This window comes from Ambystoma mexicanum, chromosome 12 (genome assembly GCF_040938575.1).
Source record: "Ambystoma mexicanum isolate Mex_15411 chromosome 12, UKY_AmexF1_1, whole genome shotgun sequence".
Lineage (NCBI taxonomy): Eukaryota > Metazoa > Chordata > Amphibia > Caudata > Ambystomatidae > Ambystoma > Ambystoma mexicanum.
Window position 1 is genome coordinate 1103554789 of NC_090936.1, and position 20201 is coordinate 1103574989.

Genomic DNA, 20201 nt, shown 5'->3' on the forward strand with positions numbered 1-20201 from the left:
TTACAATTTTAAATAAACCTTTTAATAGCTGTATGTTCTAATAGCCTGTGGCTAATAGCTTTAATAGAAAATGCAGCTGTAAAATTGAAGTGAAAATAACACATTTTGCACTGTAAACAGTAACACTAAATACATTTCAAATGAAGAAAGTGTAAGTTAATGCACAATTATACTTGTTCTTCACGGAAAGGACATGTTCTCCATGCTAACAAAATATGTTTTTGGTTTCTTAATTATTAGGCGAAACCTAAGAGATTTGCACTCACTGATTAACTTTTTTGAAGTCATTCAAAATGGGGCAAATTAACCCCATACCAGAGAAGACCCCTTTCAGCCCTCCTCCACCTTCCTCACCTTCTCTAAATTATAATGCTGGTGACCAGATATGTTTTTTTGTTTTGTTGAATTGTTTCTTTTCATTTTTAAATATTAAAGTCAGGTTATTTTTCCTTTGTTCGTTTTTGTGTTTCAATAAAGGTTATCTCCACCTTTCAATAGTATTAATTTGTTGCAAAGTTATTTTTTACAATGTGACAGCCACTTTATGCATTAATAACCTTCCCTCTTTGCCACAAGGTCATCTAAATGACCTTGTTAGGAAAGTGCTACTACACAACTAACCAACCAAAACCTGCTGTTAATACTGTCAGATTGGTTTATGTATTGATTGGGGACCTTCATATGAGCAGATAATATCGATCCGCAGCTCGCCAGAGATAGAGAGGTCATGGAGGGCATTCTCCTCATTGACCATTGATGGGTCAACGTTACGGCATGAAAACCTTAAATGGCTCAATGGCTTGGGGTAATGACCCGTTGGTTACTTCATCAGCAGCTCCACTTGAAATACATCACACTGGCCCTCATTTACAAGTAAGGCGGTGCAGTAAACACATTACCGCCACATTACTACAGCACCATACTATGAGGTCAAGTGGGAAAGTGGAGGATATACCTGCAGAACAAGGCTGGAGATAACTTATCCGCTTTAGTGGTGATCAGTATTACTGCAGCCGGATTACAGCTAATGTTAATTCTGAAATTCTCCCTGCGGAGTCCTATGGATTCCAAAAATGCGAAATAACATTTAGGTGCTACCACTTCTAATTTCATGATATGATGATATCATGGGACCGGTTGGTGGTAACGGTAATCAATTTTGGTAGTAATTCCACCAAATTACCACCAAACTCTTAACGAGGTCCATGTAAAGTGTTAATTTGTTTGACCCATGACCAAGGCTTAATATGATGGTCTGATTGTAGCAAAGAATACCATTGGGAAACCAGATAGTTCACCCATTCATGTATGCCTTAGTCCCCAGAGCTTCATGAATGGTTACTAAGTGACTGGATTATCTTGTGTGCTTTATCCCATTAAGCGCAAAGAGGACTTTGATACTTACCATTGTTTCTCTGCTGTTTACCGCTGAGCCTGTACACTTCGCTATGACCTTATCAATGCACTTCTTGTGAATAGCAACATTACATTCTAAAAACAACACAAATAAAATGATTTAGTGCCTGCCAAGGATACCAAACTTTCACATGTATGTTAGTGTAGGATCCATTCATGGGAATCCTTAAAAGGAAGTTTGACTTAGACAAGCAAATTTTCTTACGTCTGCATTGGTATCCTTGCTTGTTAAGACCCCTAGAAAAATCAAATAAAAAGCATGTTAGTTTTATAGATTATATATTCGTTCATGTGTATTTTTTATCATTAACATAAATTGATTATAAAGATGATATAATGATGCAAAGCAGATGTTCAGTTTCAGAGATTGTAGAAGGTAGAAACATGCTCAGATCATATTATGCTCAAACACTTCATTAGTACCAGGCATGGGGGAGGCAGCCATTCAGGAGGCAAGGAACGCAGGCTGAATCTACTGATGTAAGCCCGCATTCCAAGTCACCTGATGACTGCTTCCCTCACCTGCCATCTTCCCCCCACCGTCCCTTCACTTATTTTTCAACCCTCCCTCATCCCCATTTATCTGATTGCAGCAGCTGCCTCAGCTCCCGCTCTGTTGAGGCTGCATTTGGCGACCATCTTAGTACAGTATTTGGGTTGCATGAACAGGACTTCGCATTCAATCAAAACACAATGCTCTCAGCATCCCAGGTAACAGGATGAGCAACCCAGGGTGCTAGTAGCATTATCAACCTCTCCAGTGTGCTGGATCGGGTGTTATTGGCCAAGGGACCCTTGTTAAAAGCTGTCTCTCTGATCTGAACTTTAACTCAGGTCCCGGGCCGATAACACCCAATCGCGGGTACCTTATCTTGTGGTAATGCTTCATTATCTCCCAGGGTCCAGTTGGATTCAATAAAAAACTGGCACACAGTCCTTTATGAAAAAAGACACACATTCTTTTTCTGAAGATGACCCGTCAAACAGGTTTAGCTCTGTCACGCTCTTTAGGGTTGACCATCCTTTTGCTATTTTAAGAGACAAACATCATCATTCATTTTGACAGACCACGCACACACCCAACTCAAAATGAACGTAGAAGACTTTGCATTGCATACAGAGCCATGCAGTAAAAAAGTGGAACTCAACCCTGTATCACCAATAATCAAACTTACACACATTCCCTTTCTTTGTTGATGTCTGTTTGAGTTTTCAGTGCTATGGAACGAGATTACTAGCAAGCTATGGTCGCACAGGCTCAACGAGTGCCAAAATACAATGGGGGTCATTCTGAGTTGGGTGGTAAGGGATACCAGGCACCGGTAAGGAGACCAGTGCCGGTAAACCCTTACCGCCCAATTCTGAGGTCCCTTAGCGGGAGCAGCAAAGAACGTGTGGTCTGACCACACGTTCTTTACGGTTCCCGCTAAAAGACCAGGGCGCTAATAACGTGCCTGCTATTCGTGGGCCCGTTATTAGCACCTTCCCAATTCCCATTTAGCCCTATGGGGGCTCAAATGGGAATGGGGAATGGTCGGTTGAATGGGGATTTACTGGGTCCTCCAGGGTCGGAATGACCCGGTAAGTCCCCATTCAACCAGACCGGACCCGGACCCGGACCTGGTATTGGAGGCAGCCATGGCGCTAATAGTGCCATGGCAACCTCCATTCTCGGAATGAGGCCCATATCACGATAAGGGTGTGCTCTATAAGAAAAGGTTTGCATAGCAAAATATTTTTGCTTGGTCCTTTTGGTGCAGTATATTTCAGTACTGATCACTGCATCAGCTTACAGATTCCTGAAGACCCTCCAGTATGGTTCCCTAATATCGCTATCCATATTCATGAACAACAAACATTTAGAGATTTTGTTCAGACACACTACCCACTTGCAAAATGATGCAATGCTAAACTAAATAGCCGTGAGGAGCATTAGCGTAAAATGTAGTGAAAGCATTTGAGACATTTGTTTTAAGATCTGAAAATTAATTAATTTATTTGCTTTCTCATCATGCCGTAGGATTTAATACAATGCCATAATCCAGTCATCTGGATGTGGTGGCAGCAATACCTGTGACTTGGTTAGTGAGATAGAAGAAAGGAAACATTTTGAGAAGAGTACATTGATGTAAAGACCTAGCTTATGGGAGACAGAGTTCCTCCGAGGAAGCAGAGACAAGGATCCGTTCAGCTTGACTCCAAGGTTTTTCACCCAGGGAGTGGATATGGGACATTTGTGGTCCAGGCTTGAACAAAACCTCTGTCTGATCCGAGTGCAATTTGAGGTGATCCCTCACACACTCATTGATGGCATCTTACACCTACAGAAGGATGCCCTGTTCCTTTGGAGCAGCTTCTCTTCTTCGTCGGGATAGGAGTACAAATGGATGCCAGGCAAGTGGATGGAGTTGACCATCGTTCAAAGTTGGGGATTAAAAAGTAATATGACAGCTAGAAGACCTGCCAATCCCCCAAATTGAATGGGAAGGTGTCATAAATAAAAAGGGGACAAAGACAGCTAGCGTATGATCCATAAAAGGAACTGTGCTAGGCCTAGTCAGTACCACCCACACAAGCAGCCCCTAAGCCTGTGTAAAAGTAGAAGGTGTCCAAGGAGACAGGCACATCAGATAAGGTAAATTCCATGATGCTGTTGCCATCCTCCACCATTCAGAAATCATCCAGCACTTTAGAAGTACTGGAGTGGCGGACATTTACCCTGTGTAGGGTCAAGATATTTAAATGTCTCAACAGAGTGATGTAGTTCACTAGTTACATCATGTGCTGTAATTTTGGTCTTAAAGGAATAGGATAAATATTGGCCAGCCAGAGGAAAAGGCTCTTCTAAGGGTTTTTCAACCATGAGATCTTAATTGCACAATGGTTTCCCCCAGTACTGGAGAAGAGTTGACTATCCTAATATGTCAGGGAGTAAAATCAGCAGCTTATCCTTAAACATGTTCACTAAAATAAGACAGAAATCACTAGAACTTCCACTGCTAACATCCAGACTTTGGGGGTGGGGAGGTGCACACTGAATAGAACAGCAGAGCCTTACCTAAAAAGGGCGTGCTCACCTGAGCATCACCACCATCCCAGGACTCAGGAACTGTCACATGGCCATGGACCTAGTTTTGCTCCCACTATTCTTTATATGTCCTATGTCCTCGTAAACTGAGAGAGTATTGGTGCTTGTAGCCAATCCAGTGAAGGTGTGGCTGGGGAACAAGATGCTTTAATATACCCTCTCCTGACCATTAGTGCTGTATCTTCATTCATTTGGGCTTTTTCTATCAGACCTGAGATTAGACCTCTAGCACCAAGATACCTTTTGGAGTGAACTCAGTGCTCTATATATTCCATAACATACCACACCATACCATACCATACTGCAGCACATATGCATCAAGGGACATAGATTTCATGAAAAATATGTGTTGTCTTTTGACAAAAATGCAATCAAAATTGAACACTTTTTTTTACAATCCTACACATTCACTGCATAGAGTACTTATAAACATACATGGACCGATAGGCAAGGGTAAACTCACTTTCTTTGGCAAGTCTTTCCAATTACATGCTTAGTTTCTGATATGCTTAAAATATGCATACTGTGAGAAGCCTAGAGGTATTCTCCCATGTAGACTCTGAGAGTCCTATTCATGTGGGCAGGAGAGAGCCATCGCTTTTGAATCCCAACCCTGAGGGTGGACAAGCGAGGGGGGATCACCTGGGTAGGGTAGTCCGGGGTTGCACTCAGGAGAATACCCTTGGAGAGACACAGTGTTCCAAGAGGATGATAGGTGAAGAGATCCCAGAAGCCGTTATGGGTTATGCAGGTCCCACTGTCCCTAACTCAAGAGAGAGACAAACTGATTATCCCAGTGTATAGGAGGTGCCAACCCCTCCCCCCTCAACTGAGTATAGATAACATGATAGGCAGATCAAATGGTTCTATTATTGGGGAAATGTTATGTTATGTTATGTTAAAGGAACTTATATAGCGCACCATCACCAATGGAATTGGTCCATAGGCGCTCTGGCGGATCTGTAAACAGGAAGGACAGGTATGGTTAGTCTGGAGGAGGGGAGCAGAAGAGCAGGAGAAGTGATGTGCTGTTGGCAGCTTCAGCTCGGTATACACCGAGTGCTGGACTTTGGTGCTTGTATCGGACCGGATGAGACCTCGAGTGCTGTAGGCGATGTTTATGTGTTGTTGATGCGGTGTGGTAAAGTGCATGCAGATTGCTGGGTGAGAGAGGGTTGTGTGGTTTTGTGTGGTTAAGTATGCAGAAGATTGAGGGTTGGGTTAGTAGGGTCTGTGTCCTGATTCAGGTACTTTCTAATTCTGTTAGAGATGTATCCCTGTCGGTTTGGTTGATGCCGGTTCCACATGGGCCGACTCGCTTTGTTGGTGCAGCTCTGACCCCGCTGTATCATAGTGAGTATTGTTTGGATTGATGGGTGTGTCTGAACCTTTCTTCGGGTGTGGGACTGTGTTGGTATTATCTCTGTTCTCTTGTTATCTGGGGTGACACTGGTCAGTTGAGGTTTTGAATGGATCAGGGTCGGAGTGGTGTTGATGTGGCATTCTAGTGCTTCCGTCTTGTTGAGCCTGTGTATTCAGTCGTTCGTTTCCTCCTGTTATGAATGTCTTTCCATTGTTTCATTGGTTTCTGTGGGGTGGACATCCTTGGGGAGGTTGTTAGTTGTAGTTTTTGTGTGATGGGGCATTGTGCTTCCCGCTGTGTGGTAGGTGAACAGTGTGTAATGATGAAACATTCTGTTTCTCACCCCCTGGATTAGGGCTCGTGGTGTAGTCCTTCCTTTCCCTCTCTGTCTGTTGTCCTTAGGTCTGCTGGGAATGGATATAGTTTAAGTTCATGGTCCTCTTGATGATTCGTCCTAGTGTTTCTGTCTTTGTCTTGCTATGTGTACGGTCTTTGGTCGTATTGCGGCTGTCACCCAGTTAGTCGTTTAGTATTTTGTTGGATATATTCCTGAGTGTTTTCCCTCATTGATTGCTTGGTGTGGATCCGGGTCTCTCTCTACGTTTATAGATGTTTTGGTTGTGTGCGTGCCCCTGTGGCTGGTCTTTCTAGTTACAACGTAAAGAGCCAGGTTTTGAGTAGTTTCCTGAATTGTGGTTGGTTTCTTGTGTTATGTATGTACTTTGGAAGGTTGTTCCAGGTTTTGGGGGCTTGGTGAGAGAAGGAGGATCCTCCAAGTTTTCTTTTGTTGTAGGGTTTCGGTTCCAGGCGGATGTCAATGCTTGATCTGAGTGTTCTTGTTGGTTGATGTAGACGCAGTTTGTCTCTCAGGAACTCAGCACCTTTGTTGTGTACCGCTCTGTGCGTGATGCACATTGTTTTGAATTTTATTTGTTGTTTTATTGGTACCCAATGTAGTGTTTGCAGCGCTGGTGTGTTCTCTTTGGGGCAGTTTCAGAAGGGGTCTGGCTGCCGCGTTTTGAATGTGTTGTAATTTTTTTAATAGTCGTTCCTGCATGCCTAAGTAAAGGCTGTTGGCGTAGTCTACTCGGGACATGACTAGGGCGATGATGGTGGTTGTTTTGTTGGCGAACGATAGGAATGGTTGGATCCTATTTGCCGCTCGCACGAGGAAGAAGCTTTTCTTGAGAAGGGTGTTTGCTTGTGGCTCTAGCGTGAGATTATTGTCCATCAGGACCGCAAGGTTTTTTACAATCGGCGAGGGTGCTGGGGTTGTCCCGAGTTCCATTGGCCAAGGATGAAGTGGTTTTCTCCTCCATTTTTTGTGACAATCATTATTTCTGTTTTGCCTGGGTTGATTTCGAGGCAGTTGGAGTTCATCCAGAGGAATACATCCCGGAGGCAGTTTTCTCGCGTCAAGTTTATTTCCGGGTTGTCTTGTATTTTGAAGATTATTTGTGTATCGTCGGCATAGTTGTAGCAGGTGAGGCGGTGGCTTTGATGATTCTGATAAGTAGATACAGGTAGATGTTGAATAGTAGCGGGGAGAAGGAGGATCCTTGTGGTACTCCACAGGTCAAAACTCTCCGGCTAGATTTGAAGGGTTTCATCCATATGGTTTTCGTTCTTTTTGTTAGGAAAGATTTGATCCATAGTAAGACGGTGTCTGTTATTCCCAGTCTTTCTAATCTCGTTATGAGGGTGTCATGGTTAACTGTGTCGATTGCTGTTGATAGGTCTCGGAGTATCAAGGCAGTGCTGTTGTCTGAGTCTGCGTTAATATTTAGATCGTACCATATTGACAGTAGAGCTGATTCCGTTCCTCTCATTGGTCTGAAGCCAACTTGTGCTTGGTCTAGTAGGCCGTGCTCTTCTATGATATCTTGGGTAATTTTGTATATGTAGGTTTTAAGCAGTTTGGCTGTGTATGGGATGTTGGAGATGGGTCTGTAGTTGGAGAGGTCCTCTATGGTTCCCGCTGTATCTTTGATTAGTGGCCTGATGTATGCAGTTTTGAAGGCTTGTGGCACTTTCCCAGTTGCAATGGAAAGGTGAGGATGTTCCTGTGATATTCCAGGGGCGTTCCTTGTTTAAGAATCGATTTGTATATATCTGGTGGGCAGAGGTCTTCGGGAGACCCTGAATTATTGCTTTCATTCACCAGTTTACTGATATTTCTGGAAAGCCTCGTAGTTTGTTTGGATGTTCCCCCTGGGTGTAGGTGGGGATCGTGGTCAGATCAGGCAGTCTACTTTGTATGGTTTGTTGGATGCTGGTGATTTTGTTTTTGAAGTGGTCAGCAAGGTCATTGCATAGTTTTGTGGATGGAGTTGGTGTGTTGTTGTCTCCCTGAGGGTTTTTGATTTTGTTCATGATTTTGAAGAGTTCTTTTTGGGGGTTTGGTGCTTCGAAGATTTGGTTGTCATAGTGTTTCCTCTTTGCTTTTAGTATTTCCTTTTTGTATGCACGGTTGTGTTGTAGGAATTTCATTTTTTTTGCATCGTCGTTTTGTTTTCTCCAATCAAGTTCTAGTCTTCGGTTTTTCCTTTTCATGGTGTTAAGTACTAGGGTGAACCATTTTGCCAGTGCCCGTTTATGAGAAGGAGTGAAGGGTTTTTCTTCGGCAATGTTGTCTATAGTAGTTATAATCCAGGAATGCAGCAGGGCTACTTTTTTGTCCAGGTCATCTTTTCATTGAATGTTTGGTGTGGTCTGCTAAGCTCCAGGAGTTCAATTAAGTTGAAGTTTTTGATGGTTCTCCAATTTCTTTTCAAGATGTTCTGTGTTTTGTCCGGTTGACTGTTTGTTGGGGTGGTCATTTTGATTACGAAGGGGATGATGAGATGGTCGCTCCAGGGTATTTGAATTCAGGGTGCCGTGGTGAGGAGTAGTTTGTTTGCGTATATTGCGTCAAGTGTGTGCCCTGCCGAGTGGGTTGCTCCTTTGACTAATTGTTGCAGATTCATTGCAGCTAGTTGGATGGTCAGCGATGTTTGTATGGTCGTGGTTTCTTCTTCAAACCAGATGTTGAAATCTCTGAGGACTATCAGGTGATTGTGTTTGATGGCTAGGACGGTGATTGCTTCTGTGAAGGCGTTCACAAAGGTTGCATCGTAGGTTGGTGTTCTATATATAAGTATGAATTTCAGGTTTGTTTGGGGGCTTACTGTTAGACACATGATTAGGGATTCGCATTTATCGATGTTTAGTGGGTCTTCCAAGTTGATATCCAGGTGTTCCTTGTGAATGATGGCCAGCCCCCCTCCTCTTTTGGTTTTTCTATTTAGTTTGGACGCATTTGAAGTATTCAGGCAGGTAGTTGTTGAGGATGATCTTGTAGTTGTCAACCAGCCATGTTTCTGTTACAAACAGAATGTCGATCCCTCCGTTGCAGAGCAGATCGTATATTTCGGTGGCATGTTTGGACATTACCTTGCATTGATGAGGTTGCAGTGGATCTTTTTGGTGTGGTTTTGCTTGTTAGTTGTTCCTTGTTTTGGTTTTTGGTTGTTTGGTTGTGGTGCATCATTATTGCCGTTGATTGGGGGTGGATGAGACTCAGCGAGGGCTGCATCTTCAGTGTAGGGTGGCGGATGAGGATCAGCGAAGGCTGCATCTTCATCGACGCGGTCTGGTAGATTGAAAGCTTGGCTGTTCAATGGCGGTGCTTCTCTATTTATGCCATTTAGGTGAAGGTCTGTGGAGGCTTTTTCTTCATTGAATTGGTCAGTTAGGTTGATGTTCGGGTTGTTGGATGTTAGATCTTCGTCTTCGTTTTGTCCGGTGTGGTGTGGGTGTTGAGGGTGTCCTTCTGTTCTTGTGATGTATGGGGTGATGGGTTCAGAGTTTATCCACACTCTTCTTGGGTGCTGTCGTCTTTTCCCTGATTGTCGCAGGCTGGTCTTTGTGTGTCTTGATGCCTCTGTGTCTTTGGGGTGTCCTGGTTCAGGGGTTGTTGCGAGGTAGGGTGTGAGATAAGGATTTTTCCCTTTGGAAGATTGTTCTGGTTGTTTCGGTTTTTGGCATTGTGTTTCCTCTATTTTCAGTTGGTGTTTTGGTGGTAGGTTGGGTTTGTGCGTCTGTGTCCTGTGGGGCATTGTCTTGTGCTCTTTCCGGCGTCCCTTCCTGGTCCAGGGCATTTTGGTGCTCTGTGAATATCATACAATGCAATTTGGGAACAGAACCCCTGCTAAATTTGAGAGACGTGTATAGTGGGAGAGAGGCCTATTAACGCAATCTGAATATCATACAATGCAATTTTGGAACAGAACCCCTGCCAAGTTTGAGAGACCCATACAGCGGGAGAGAGGCCTATCAATGCAATCTGAATATCATACAATGCAATTTGGGAACAGAACCCCTGCTAAACCTGAGAAACCTGTATAGTGGGAGAGAGGCCTATTAATGCAATTTGAATATCATACAATGCAATTTGGGACCATAACACCTGCTATATTTGAGAGACCTGTATAGTGGGAGAGAGGCCTATTAATGCAGTCTGAATATCATACAATTCAATTTGGGAACAGAACCCCTGCCATGTTTGAGAGACCTGTATAGCGGGAGAGAGGCCTATCAATGCAATCTGAATATCATACAATGGGCCTCATTACGACCCTGGCACTAAGGGGTTAACGGCGCCGTAAAAAGCTGCGCCACCGTTAACCCATTAGTGCCTAATTACGAGGTCCCTTTGCGGCTCCCGACCTTAACGGCTGGTCTGGACCAGCCGTTAAAGTAGGGACCCGCAAAGGGACCTTGAAGGTAATTACGGTACCACAATTTGCTGTACCTTAATTAACGCCTTCCCCATTCCCTTTGAGCCCTATGGGGCAAAAATGGGAATGGGGAAAGGCCAATGGTGCATGGGGAATTACCGCCCCGCAAACCTTGGAATGGGGTGGTAATTCCCCATTGCACCATGGCGGACTCGTTACAATACCAGCAGCAACCATGGTGCTAATAGCGCCATTGGTTACTGCCGGTGTTGTAATGAAGGCCAATGTAATTTAGGAACAGAACCACTGCTAAATTTGAGAGACCTGTATAGTGGGAGAGAGGCCCATCAATGTAATCTGAATATCATAAAATGCAATTTGGGAACAGAACCCCTGCTAAATTTGAGAGACCTGTATGGTGGGTGAGAGGCCTATTAATGCAATCTGAATATCATACAATGCAATTTGGGAACAGAATCCCTGCTAAATTTGAGAGACCTGTATAATGGGAGAGAGGCCTATTAATGCAGTCTGAATATCATACAATACAATTTGGGAACAGAACCCTGCCAAGTTTGAGAGACCCGTATAGCGGGAGAGAGGCCTATCAAGGCAATCTGAATATCATACAATGCAATTTGGGAACAGAACCCCTGCTAAAGCTGAGAGACCTGTATAGTGGGGGTGAGGCCCATCGATGCAATATGAATATCATACAATGCAATCTGGGAACAGAACCCTTGCCAAATTTGAGAGACCAGGATTATAGTGCCTTTTAAGGTGAAAGGTGCACATGGCACTCCACAGATTGGGCTAGAATGACACAGGAATTGAATGATGCTTTAAATATCACACAAATAACATGAGTGTATACAGATATATCATGAATAAGGGATACAAAGTGAGAAATGCTGAAATAAATAAATAATAGCTCGCTGAAGAAATGAATACAATGATAGGCAAAATATAATTCAAAATGGATGCCTCAAGCACAAAATGGTGTCCATATTTATGGCAGGTATGGAAAACCCATGACTCATGCAGACAAGTAACAGAGACTGGTACGTTAGAGATAGTCTTTGGCAGCATCTCACAGTGAGATAATTGGGTTTGTTAACTAAAATTGGAACATGGCAGGAAAAACAGACAAGATTCATAATGAGAAGGGCACAATGTGCTTTCTGTAGACTATTTTGAGAGACCAGTTGTATTAATTGGGTCCATATAATAGAGGAAATCCATTTTTCCACAGTATAAGATATTAACTCACTTGGCAGGTCCTCAAGAATCAGATAAGGGGGTTCTTGGCAGGAGTTGAGAACTGTCCTAATGTGTCCAGCCAAGTTTAAAAATAAGCTTATCAGCCTTGTGAGTCAGAGAAAATAGTGTATGCCAACTACGCTAATGTGGGCTTGGTGAGCATCATATAAGCCATCCCATCGGAGTAAAGTGATTTTTTTCCTCTGGCTAAGAAGACCTATCAAAGCATAATCTAACCAAAGTAGTCGTTTGCATAAGGATGTTGCATCATCCAAAAAAGCATATATAAACAGGTCGAAGGCAAAATGTGCTTAGTGCTTTTCCGGAGCACATCTTGTAACTACATCTAATAAAGATTGCTGAGAAAAACTCGCAGGGGCCTGATTTTTTCTTTTGTCTCTTCCTGAGGAAGGATTCATGGATGCCTGGTGTTCGAAAGGTACCGGGCCCTCTATTCACCAGAACAAACCCCGGAAAAGGGAAAGCAAGGTAAGACAAAAACATTCCATAATTCCAACACTTCTTTGTCTTTCCCTAGTTTGGATCATGGGAAGTGTTATACAGATACATGCTTGCATTTTCAGGTGTGTAACATGGGGAGTGAAATACAAAAACAATCACCTTTTATGCACAGTGCCAGGGCATCCACCCTATACTTTACCAATCACCTTGTAATAATATTGCCTATAAACGTCACATCGTATCTTGCCTTGACTCACCCTCCCCATTTTCAACAAATACTGAGACGAGGAGAAGGCAACTAAGAGCAGTACCCATGGGAATAACATGGGGGAAGTAAGGGAAACCTACCATAGAAAGACTCAAGTTGTCCCATTAATAGAGTCAGGCAGAGTCAGGCATTTATTAATGGCCATTCACACCTGACTCCCCTTCACTGCTGTTGCCACTATAAAAGGTCTGGTCTTGCACATGTGAATGAGCGATTTGGGGAGGCATACCGACCAGAAAAGCCAAGAAACTGGGAGCTGCAGAAAGAAGGATCTGGAGGAGAATTACATGTTGTGATGCTGGCCCGGTGTTTGTGAGTGACTGCAGCGTGGCTAAGTAGCTGAGTCTCCAGAGAGCCAGAGTGAGGCAGCCGGTCACTTGCTGGTGGTGTCTGCGCAATTGCTCAATTCCTTGGGCCATGTGCTGGGACCAAGGGTGCCTGAGTGGCAGGTGGTGAGACCCTGACCTCGACCTAAAGCATCCAGGAGAGACCGCTGGCCAGTGATACACTACCCCAGTGAGTTTCACATGAGTGAGAGAGAAACACGGGAGCATTCGGGTGGCTGGAGCAGGAAAGGGAGAAAAGCAATATTTGAAAAGCGGCATGGAATGGAAAGCTAGAAGGACAGTATAAGAAACAGAAAGTAAGAAAGAAGGAGCAAGGAAAGAAGAACGAAGGAGAAGGAGCGCTGGTTGCACAGAAGGAGGAAAAAGGCACATTAGCGGTGCAGAAGTAAAAGTGAATTCCAGAGTAAGAGAAGGGTGCGAGCAACCCGGAAAGAAGGGAACAAGTGCAGGTATGCACGAAGGAATGAAAGAAGTGTGCAAGAGGCATGATAGGAAAAGGACAAGTGCAAGTGTGCACAACAGAAGGAGTGGAGCGTGCAAGAGGCACAACAGAGAGAAAGGAAAAGACAGTACAAGTTTGCATGACAAAGTGAAAGCAATACAGACAGAGGAAAGTGGTGCAGGAAGCATCTGAAGGTAAAAAGTACAAAGGAAAGCAAGTTTAAGAAATAAAGGGAGAGGCAAAGGATCAGAGTGGTCATGCTTAGGAAGAGCAAAGAGCCTGGCATTTTCAAAAGCCTATAATTCTACCCCATGAAAGGATTGTTTATGAGAGAAACTGTATATAAGGAAAAGGTATATCCTGACAAGCTGAACATGTGTTTTGGAAGCTAGAAGGGGCCTGAGCTTGGGGAAGGGAACCCTGAGATGCCTATCAAAGTAAGCGAAATGCATACTGATAAAAACTGACTTTGTGTTTGAAAGCTGGAAGGGACCTTAGCTTGAGGAAGGGAACGCTGGGAGGCCCAACCAAATTGGAGACTTATTGTTTTAGTGTTGAAAGGATTGACGCTTGGGAAGGGCTGAAAAGCTTCCAAAAGGAACTGTATTATATATATATATTTTGTGTTGTTTGGAACTTGAACAAGTTGAAGCTTGGGCAAGGGACCCCCAAGGAAACCAAAGATACTGAAGGTATTTGAAACCACTACCGGGCTCTGTGGAGAAGGTCTTACGAACAGCCCTTTTTTATTGAACTCATTTTTGTGACACTGACCAAATTAAATCTGGTGCGAAGACCAGCTGAAATCAATTTTCTGTTGAACCACTATTTTCCTTTTTAAAAAACTTCCTATCACATTTATGTAAAGAGTGAGGGCAAGCATAGGTTTAGACACGGACTGCTTTTTAATTTTGATCTATCAGAGAGCAATGGCCATTAGAAACATCAATTAAGAGAACCATCCCTTTAGAGTTAGGGCCAGTCTGGCATTACACAAACCCAGGAAGCTTATAAAAAAAACGTTTTTAAAACAATCACCTTTGAGCCTGTGGGCCTCATTACGAGTCCGGCGGTAACCCTGCCGGTGTTACTGGCGAATTGCTGCCGTACTCGTAATATTTTACTGGAGCCTGACTTCCAGGTGCCACCTGGAGATTATAACTCCGGCGTTCCGGGAAGTCAGGTGCCGGTAAAATGTAAGAGCCCATTCCCATAGAACCAGCACCATTGTTAACGGTGCCGGTGCTCCCATGAGGAGTCTGCCTACCAAGGATGCAGCACCTGGCACGGTCAGACCTGTCAGGCACAGCGGCTGCGGCAGGCAGACATGTAGTTTGCAGGTCCGGACACAAGGGTGCCAGTGAGTTTACCGGCACCCTTGTTTTCAGACCGGCAACCTAATGAGGCCCTTTGTCTCTCTTGATAACATGCCTGTCTCAAAATACGCTGTAGATCATTTTCTGAGTTTACAATAATAATATCACATTTTTATACCACAACGTGCTGCTTTCATCTTGATTCTAGGCACTTTAATAATAATTGTTACTTTTTCCCAATACAATGGCAGCCAATTAATCAATGTTAGAAGGATGAAAGGCTTTTTTCATAAAATGGAACATTTCGTAGCTTTTGTTACAAATACACACTTCAGTGCTTTTAGAGTGATGAAAAAATGGTGGGTTGGGGTAGAGATAGAGTCACTAAATAATATTTATTTGGCGAGAAGGGTAAATAATCAGTCTGGCCGATATAATGAGTGGAGTAAAATGCTACGACTGCAGAGATGTGTGTGACCACCAGGTCAATGGCTCTAATGCAAGGCTGACTTAATCTACATAGACTCGTGTGTAACCGTCAGCGCACAGGTTGTTGTTGCAATTCCAACCTGCCACCTGCAGATGGCACACAGATCTAGAAATATGTTTGGAAGAATTGCTGAGTTTGCGAATTGCTCGCATATCAAATTTTGGTGCATGCGTACTGCTTGTTGACAAACCGAAGATGTTCGAGGGCGGAAATTGACTCTTCCACAGTCCTGCATCAGGTAACAAACTGTGCAAAAACAGGTCAATCGAATATGAAAACAAGCACTTCAAAACTGAATTATTTGGAGCACTTAGCCACTGTGTTTCACGTTTTTGTTGTTTGGTCTCTAGAACAGCAGCTAAAAGGCCTTCTTGACATTTCAGGGCAAAACTAAAGTTGATCTGAAAGCAAGTCTACATTAGTAAAAGATGAAAACTGCGGGCGGGGTGAAGGTGGAAAGGAGAATGTTTCGCCATGTGCCAATGTGTCTATCCCCTTGCACACTGGGCTCGCACTTGATATGGACTAGCACTTGCTTTTTAACTTTAAAAAAAAACAACATTCGCAGGAGGACCATGCTCAGCGCAAAAGCACCAAACTGCTCACTGCAGTCCAGGTAACAGGTTGCATAGAAACCAAATTGAAATCCCCACCCGGGCCTCACCACATGAGCCTTTAGATGAGTGACGCTGACACACTTCTTTCTGCTGTCCTGCTTAGTCCCAGACTGTAGAGAAGAGTGAAGTGCATGTAAAGGTAATTATAAAATAATATTATATCAGTGCACGCATGTGTGTTTTGAATGTCATGCTATATGCATTTTGAACTGAACTGAATGAGCGTTTCATTAGTGTGAGTGAATGTGTGTATGTGAATCTGTGCATCTATCTGTGTATTTTTGTGTGACAGTGACTGGATGAGTGTGTGTGTGTGTGTTTGTGTGCAAGTGTGTGTGAATGATGCATGCATGGCAGGAGAGGGGCACCGACTCGCCTCATCAAAGGGATGTACAATGGCATTCCCAGCCTATGTCGTGTTAATTGATATCAATAAAGTGATTTATATTGAGAATCCTGGCTTGTTTTGTGGGCATACCGCATCCAATTGATTTTCAGTGTGAATACCAAAATACATGGTTCCTACAGCATCATGGAAGTGATTCCCGGTGTTAATTCTGGCATATATTGTGGGAACATTAATATCAAAACAATTTACTGTGGGAAAGCTGGCATATTTTATGGGCACATGATAATGGAAGTGATATATTGCGGCATGACATCTTCAAAGTTATCCACTATGCAACTGTAGGCATATATTTTGGGCACACAATCATCAAGTAGATTTAAACTGGAATGCTGCTGGCATATTGTGTACACAGCACCCTGAACATTCTTTACAGTGGAAATGATGGCATATATTGTGGGCACAACATCATCAAAGTGATTTATTTTGCCATGCTGCTGGTATAGTACATTTACAGTGGGAAGGATGGCATAAACTCTGAGTTCAGCATCACAGAAGAGAATTGCAGTGTCAGTGTTGGCATATAATGTGGCACAACATCATCAAAGTAATTTGAAGAGGGAACTCTGGCATATATTGTGGGCACACAATCATCAAAGTAATTAACAGTAAGGAATGCTGCTGGCATATATTAAAGTGCAGCATCGTTAAATGGTTTACAGTGGCACCACATGCATGTATTGCAAGTCCAGCATCATGTAATTGTTTTACAGTGCTGATGGTGGTATATTTTGAAGACACAGGAATCATGAAAATGTTGAAAAGAGCTCCCAGGTAGTGCTGGTTACCTACCATCTATTTGAGTTTTCCATGTGTTATCATACAGAAGCAATTGTACATTTCATGGCTTTATATCTCATTTTTCTCAATATCTGTACCATAGAATGCCCCATTTAATGCATATGTCTTGGTGGTAGACACCCCATAGCACCCTATGTTGCTAAGGGCTCCCCTGCTGCGGCCAGTTAACCATGCTAATTCAGAGAGGGGGTATTCATGCCTTGCTATAAAAACATGAACCAGTTGACTTTGGCCTTTAATCATTCAGAATGCTGCTGCCTACTGATGACAAACTCACCTTAGGACAAACTCACCCTATGGCACCAAATGGTGCACCCACCACTGCATTCCATGGGGGAAGCAGTGTTGTGGGAAAGAAATCTGCGTTGATGAACATTATGGTGGAGTTTGAGTTGCCAAATGTTTAATAACCACAGTATTTAGCTTATGGAGGAACAACTGAAACACACAAACTGCACACATTCCTCATTGTTCACTGAACTCTACAACACAATACCCCATTAGAACAGGACACACTTTACAATGACACATAGTTCCATAGTTCAGCAACCATGTAAGATAATAAGAACCTTACTTTTGTTTAACGTTGCTGTTTCAGGAACTCAGAGGGAGCCAGCCCACTTAAAGCCTCGGACCACTCAATGTCTTGCATTGCTACATGGATATTATTTTTGCTAATGAATTTTACTAATGGCTCTCACCATTTCATGCATTTGTAAGTGCTCTGAAAGAAGAGACATTGCAAATATAACGAGGCTCCATACCAGACAAACTCATGGCAGACAGAGCAGAATGTCGGCTGGGGGAAGAAGGTGGCGATGAACTCGTGACACTTGACATCGTGGACCTTGGCTTGCTTCATGGCTCCTCGACGTTCATGCAACGCGTAAAGACCTTCCATCTCTGTTTCCTGTTCCTCGGTTATGCCTAACGGAATGAAACACGTTGAGCCTCATTAAATGTGCCCAAAGAATAACAGGCTAGCAGCACATCCAAGATGAACCTGCCTACGTTCTCTTCCGTAAGAAAGCAAAAACCTTACTGTTCAACAAATATCCGTAACGTATTGCAATCTGTCCACCCATTCTGTACCTGACTCTTGACCTTTGACGCAATGTACCCACCATATTGCTATGATACCATGTAACATCATAATGTTTTCCTAACCATGTACTTTAGTGCTGTGATACCGCCGGGTCTGGGCACTACCAACAAATACAATGAATATATAAATAAACAAATATTTAGTAAGCAGAGAAGCTGGTGCATATAGAAGAGATGCATGTTCTACCATCATTAAAAGCACCTAAGCTTCTATCCTTGTGTATAAGTTTACATTATTAGAGAAATCTCTGAGAATAGACAATCTTAGCAGAATTTTGTGAATAAAAAACATTGGCCCTCATTACAACACCGGCGCTAAACCATGGCACTATTAGCACCATGGTTGGTGCCGGTGTTGTAACGGGTCCGCCATGGTTCAATGGGGAATTACCACCCCATTCCAAGGTTGGCGGGCGGTAATTCCCCATTGAACCATGGCCCTTCCCCATTCCCATTTTCGCCCCATAGTGCTCTATGGGAATGGGGAAGGCGCTAAGTACGGTACCGCAAATTGCGGTGCCGTACTTAGCACCAAGGTCCCTTTGCGTGTCCCTACTTTAACGGCTGGTGTAGACCAGCCGTTAAGGTTGGGTCCCGCAAAGGGACCTCGTAATCAGGCGCTAATGGGTTAATGGTGCTGCAGCCTTTTACGGCGCTGTTAACCCATTAGCGCCAGGGTCGTAATGAGGCACATTAAGTCCATCACAGAGAATTTTTTGTTTCTAATTCCTTGTAATTGTTTGTATCCATTGTTGTTTAGACCCTTTTTCTTATAATGTCTGATATTTTTTTGTTGAATATGATATTTTCTTTGATTCCGTTTTTCATATTTTTGAGAAATGCTTCTCTTTCTGGGTTTTAACAAATTATTTTTCAAGTTTTGTTTAACTCTCTGGTTTTGTGTTTGAACAATTTATTTTCAAGCCTCATTTCAATCACTGTAATTGTTTTTTCAAATCCTTGTAGATTTTGTATATACCTCTTATACTTTTCCAGTTGTACTTCTGGTAATTTCCTATTGGTAACTCTACATATGAGCACATAAACCTTGTTTGGTAAAAATAAGTAAAATTAAGACATTAACTTCTATGTCGAAAATACAGTGTGGATTGCTATTTTTTCATTTGTTTTATAAGTTTACATTAATCAGCCACTCTTCTGCCTGACACAAGTGAACATGAGTGGTCACATTGATATAGGTATTGATGTCTCAGATTATGGAAAAATAAGTTTAAGAATAATAAAATAACATACCTACTAAACAGGCAAAATACTATTTTGGTTATTTATTAAATATTAGCTGCTTTTCTATTCGTAGAGTGGCATCATTATATGCTAGGGTTCAACCAGAAGAATACTACGTAGACCATGGGCAGTGCCTTCATATGCCAGTATTGCCGCCTAATTTGACCAGCTATTGTCTAGAAGCCAGTTACAGCCTCACATGCCAGATATACTCAAAATGTGAATGGAAAGTCTCAGGTGGCCCAGCTAACTATCGCCCAATCTCCATCACGCCTTTCCTGGGCAAACACCTGGAAAAGCTGGCCATCTCCCAGCTTAATCTTCACACTGAATCTGTTGGTTGTCTCTGTGACCATCAGTCTGGCTTCAGAGCAGCCAGAAGCATGGAAACTGCTCTCCTGAACATCCGTGAAGACCTGCTCTCTAACCTTGATTCTAATCTGCCCTCTGTCCTCTGTCCTCATCTTACTCAATCTATCTTCTGCCTTTGACAATGGTCAACCATGTCATCCTGCTTAATCGTCTAGGTGATAATCTGAGTATCACTGATCAGGCCCTGGCCCGGCTGACCTTGTTCCTCTCTGATTGACCCTACCAGGTCCAACTTGCGTCCTTCCTTTCCTCTATCTCACTCTCTACCTGTGGTGTTCCCCAGGGGTCTAACCTCTCTCCCTGGGGGTTCAACCGATACCTGGCTCCTCTTGTCCACCACATTGCCGCTCTCTGCCCCAACTTTCAGTGCCATGTAGATGACACTCAGCTCATTTTCAGGCTCCCCTCTGCCACCTCTTCTCCTTCTCTCATCTCTGACTGTCTTATCTGCTATCCAGGAGTGGTGTGCAACCAACGATCTCTGCC

The 20201-nt window shown here is 43.3% G+C and overlaps 1 protein-coding gene across 1 annotated transcript in view; it reads right to left on the bottom strand.

The window, feature by feature from the left end:
* The window catches only part of PRKCQ (protein kinase C theta), a 450885-nt gene that overhangs the window by 142851 nt on the left and 287833 nt on the right, over positions 1-20201 (bottom strand). Inside the window, exons 4-6 of the mRNA XM_069629668.1 lie at positions 17759-17921; positions 1622-1653; positions 1406-1491 (exon numbers count right to left, since the gene is read on the bottom strand). Of these exons, the coding sequence (XP_069485769.1) occupies positions 1406-1491; positions 1622-1653; positions 17759-17921 (281 nt within the window). The remainder of the gene's footprint in view (positions 1-1405; positions 1492-1621; positions 1654-17758; positions 17922-20201) is intronic.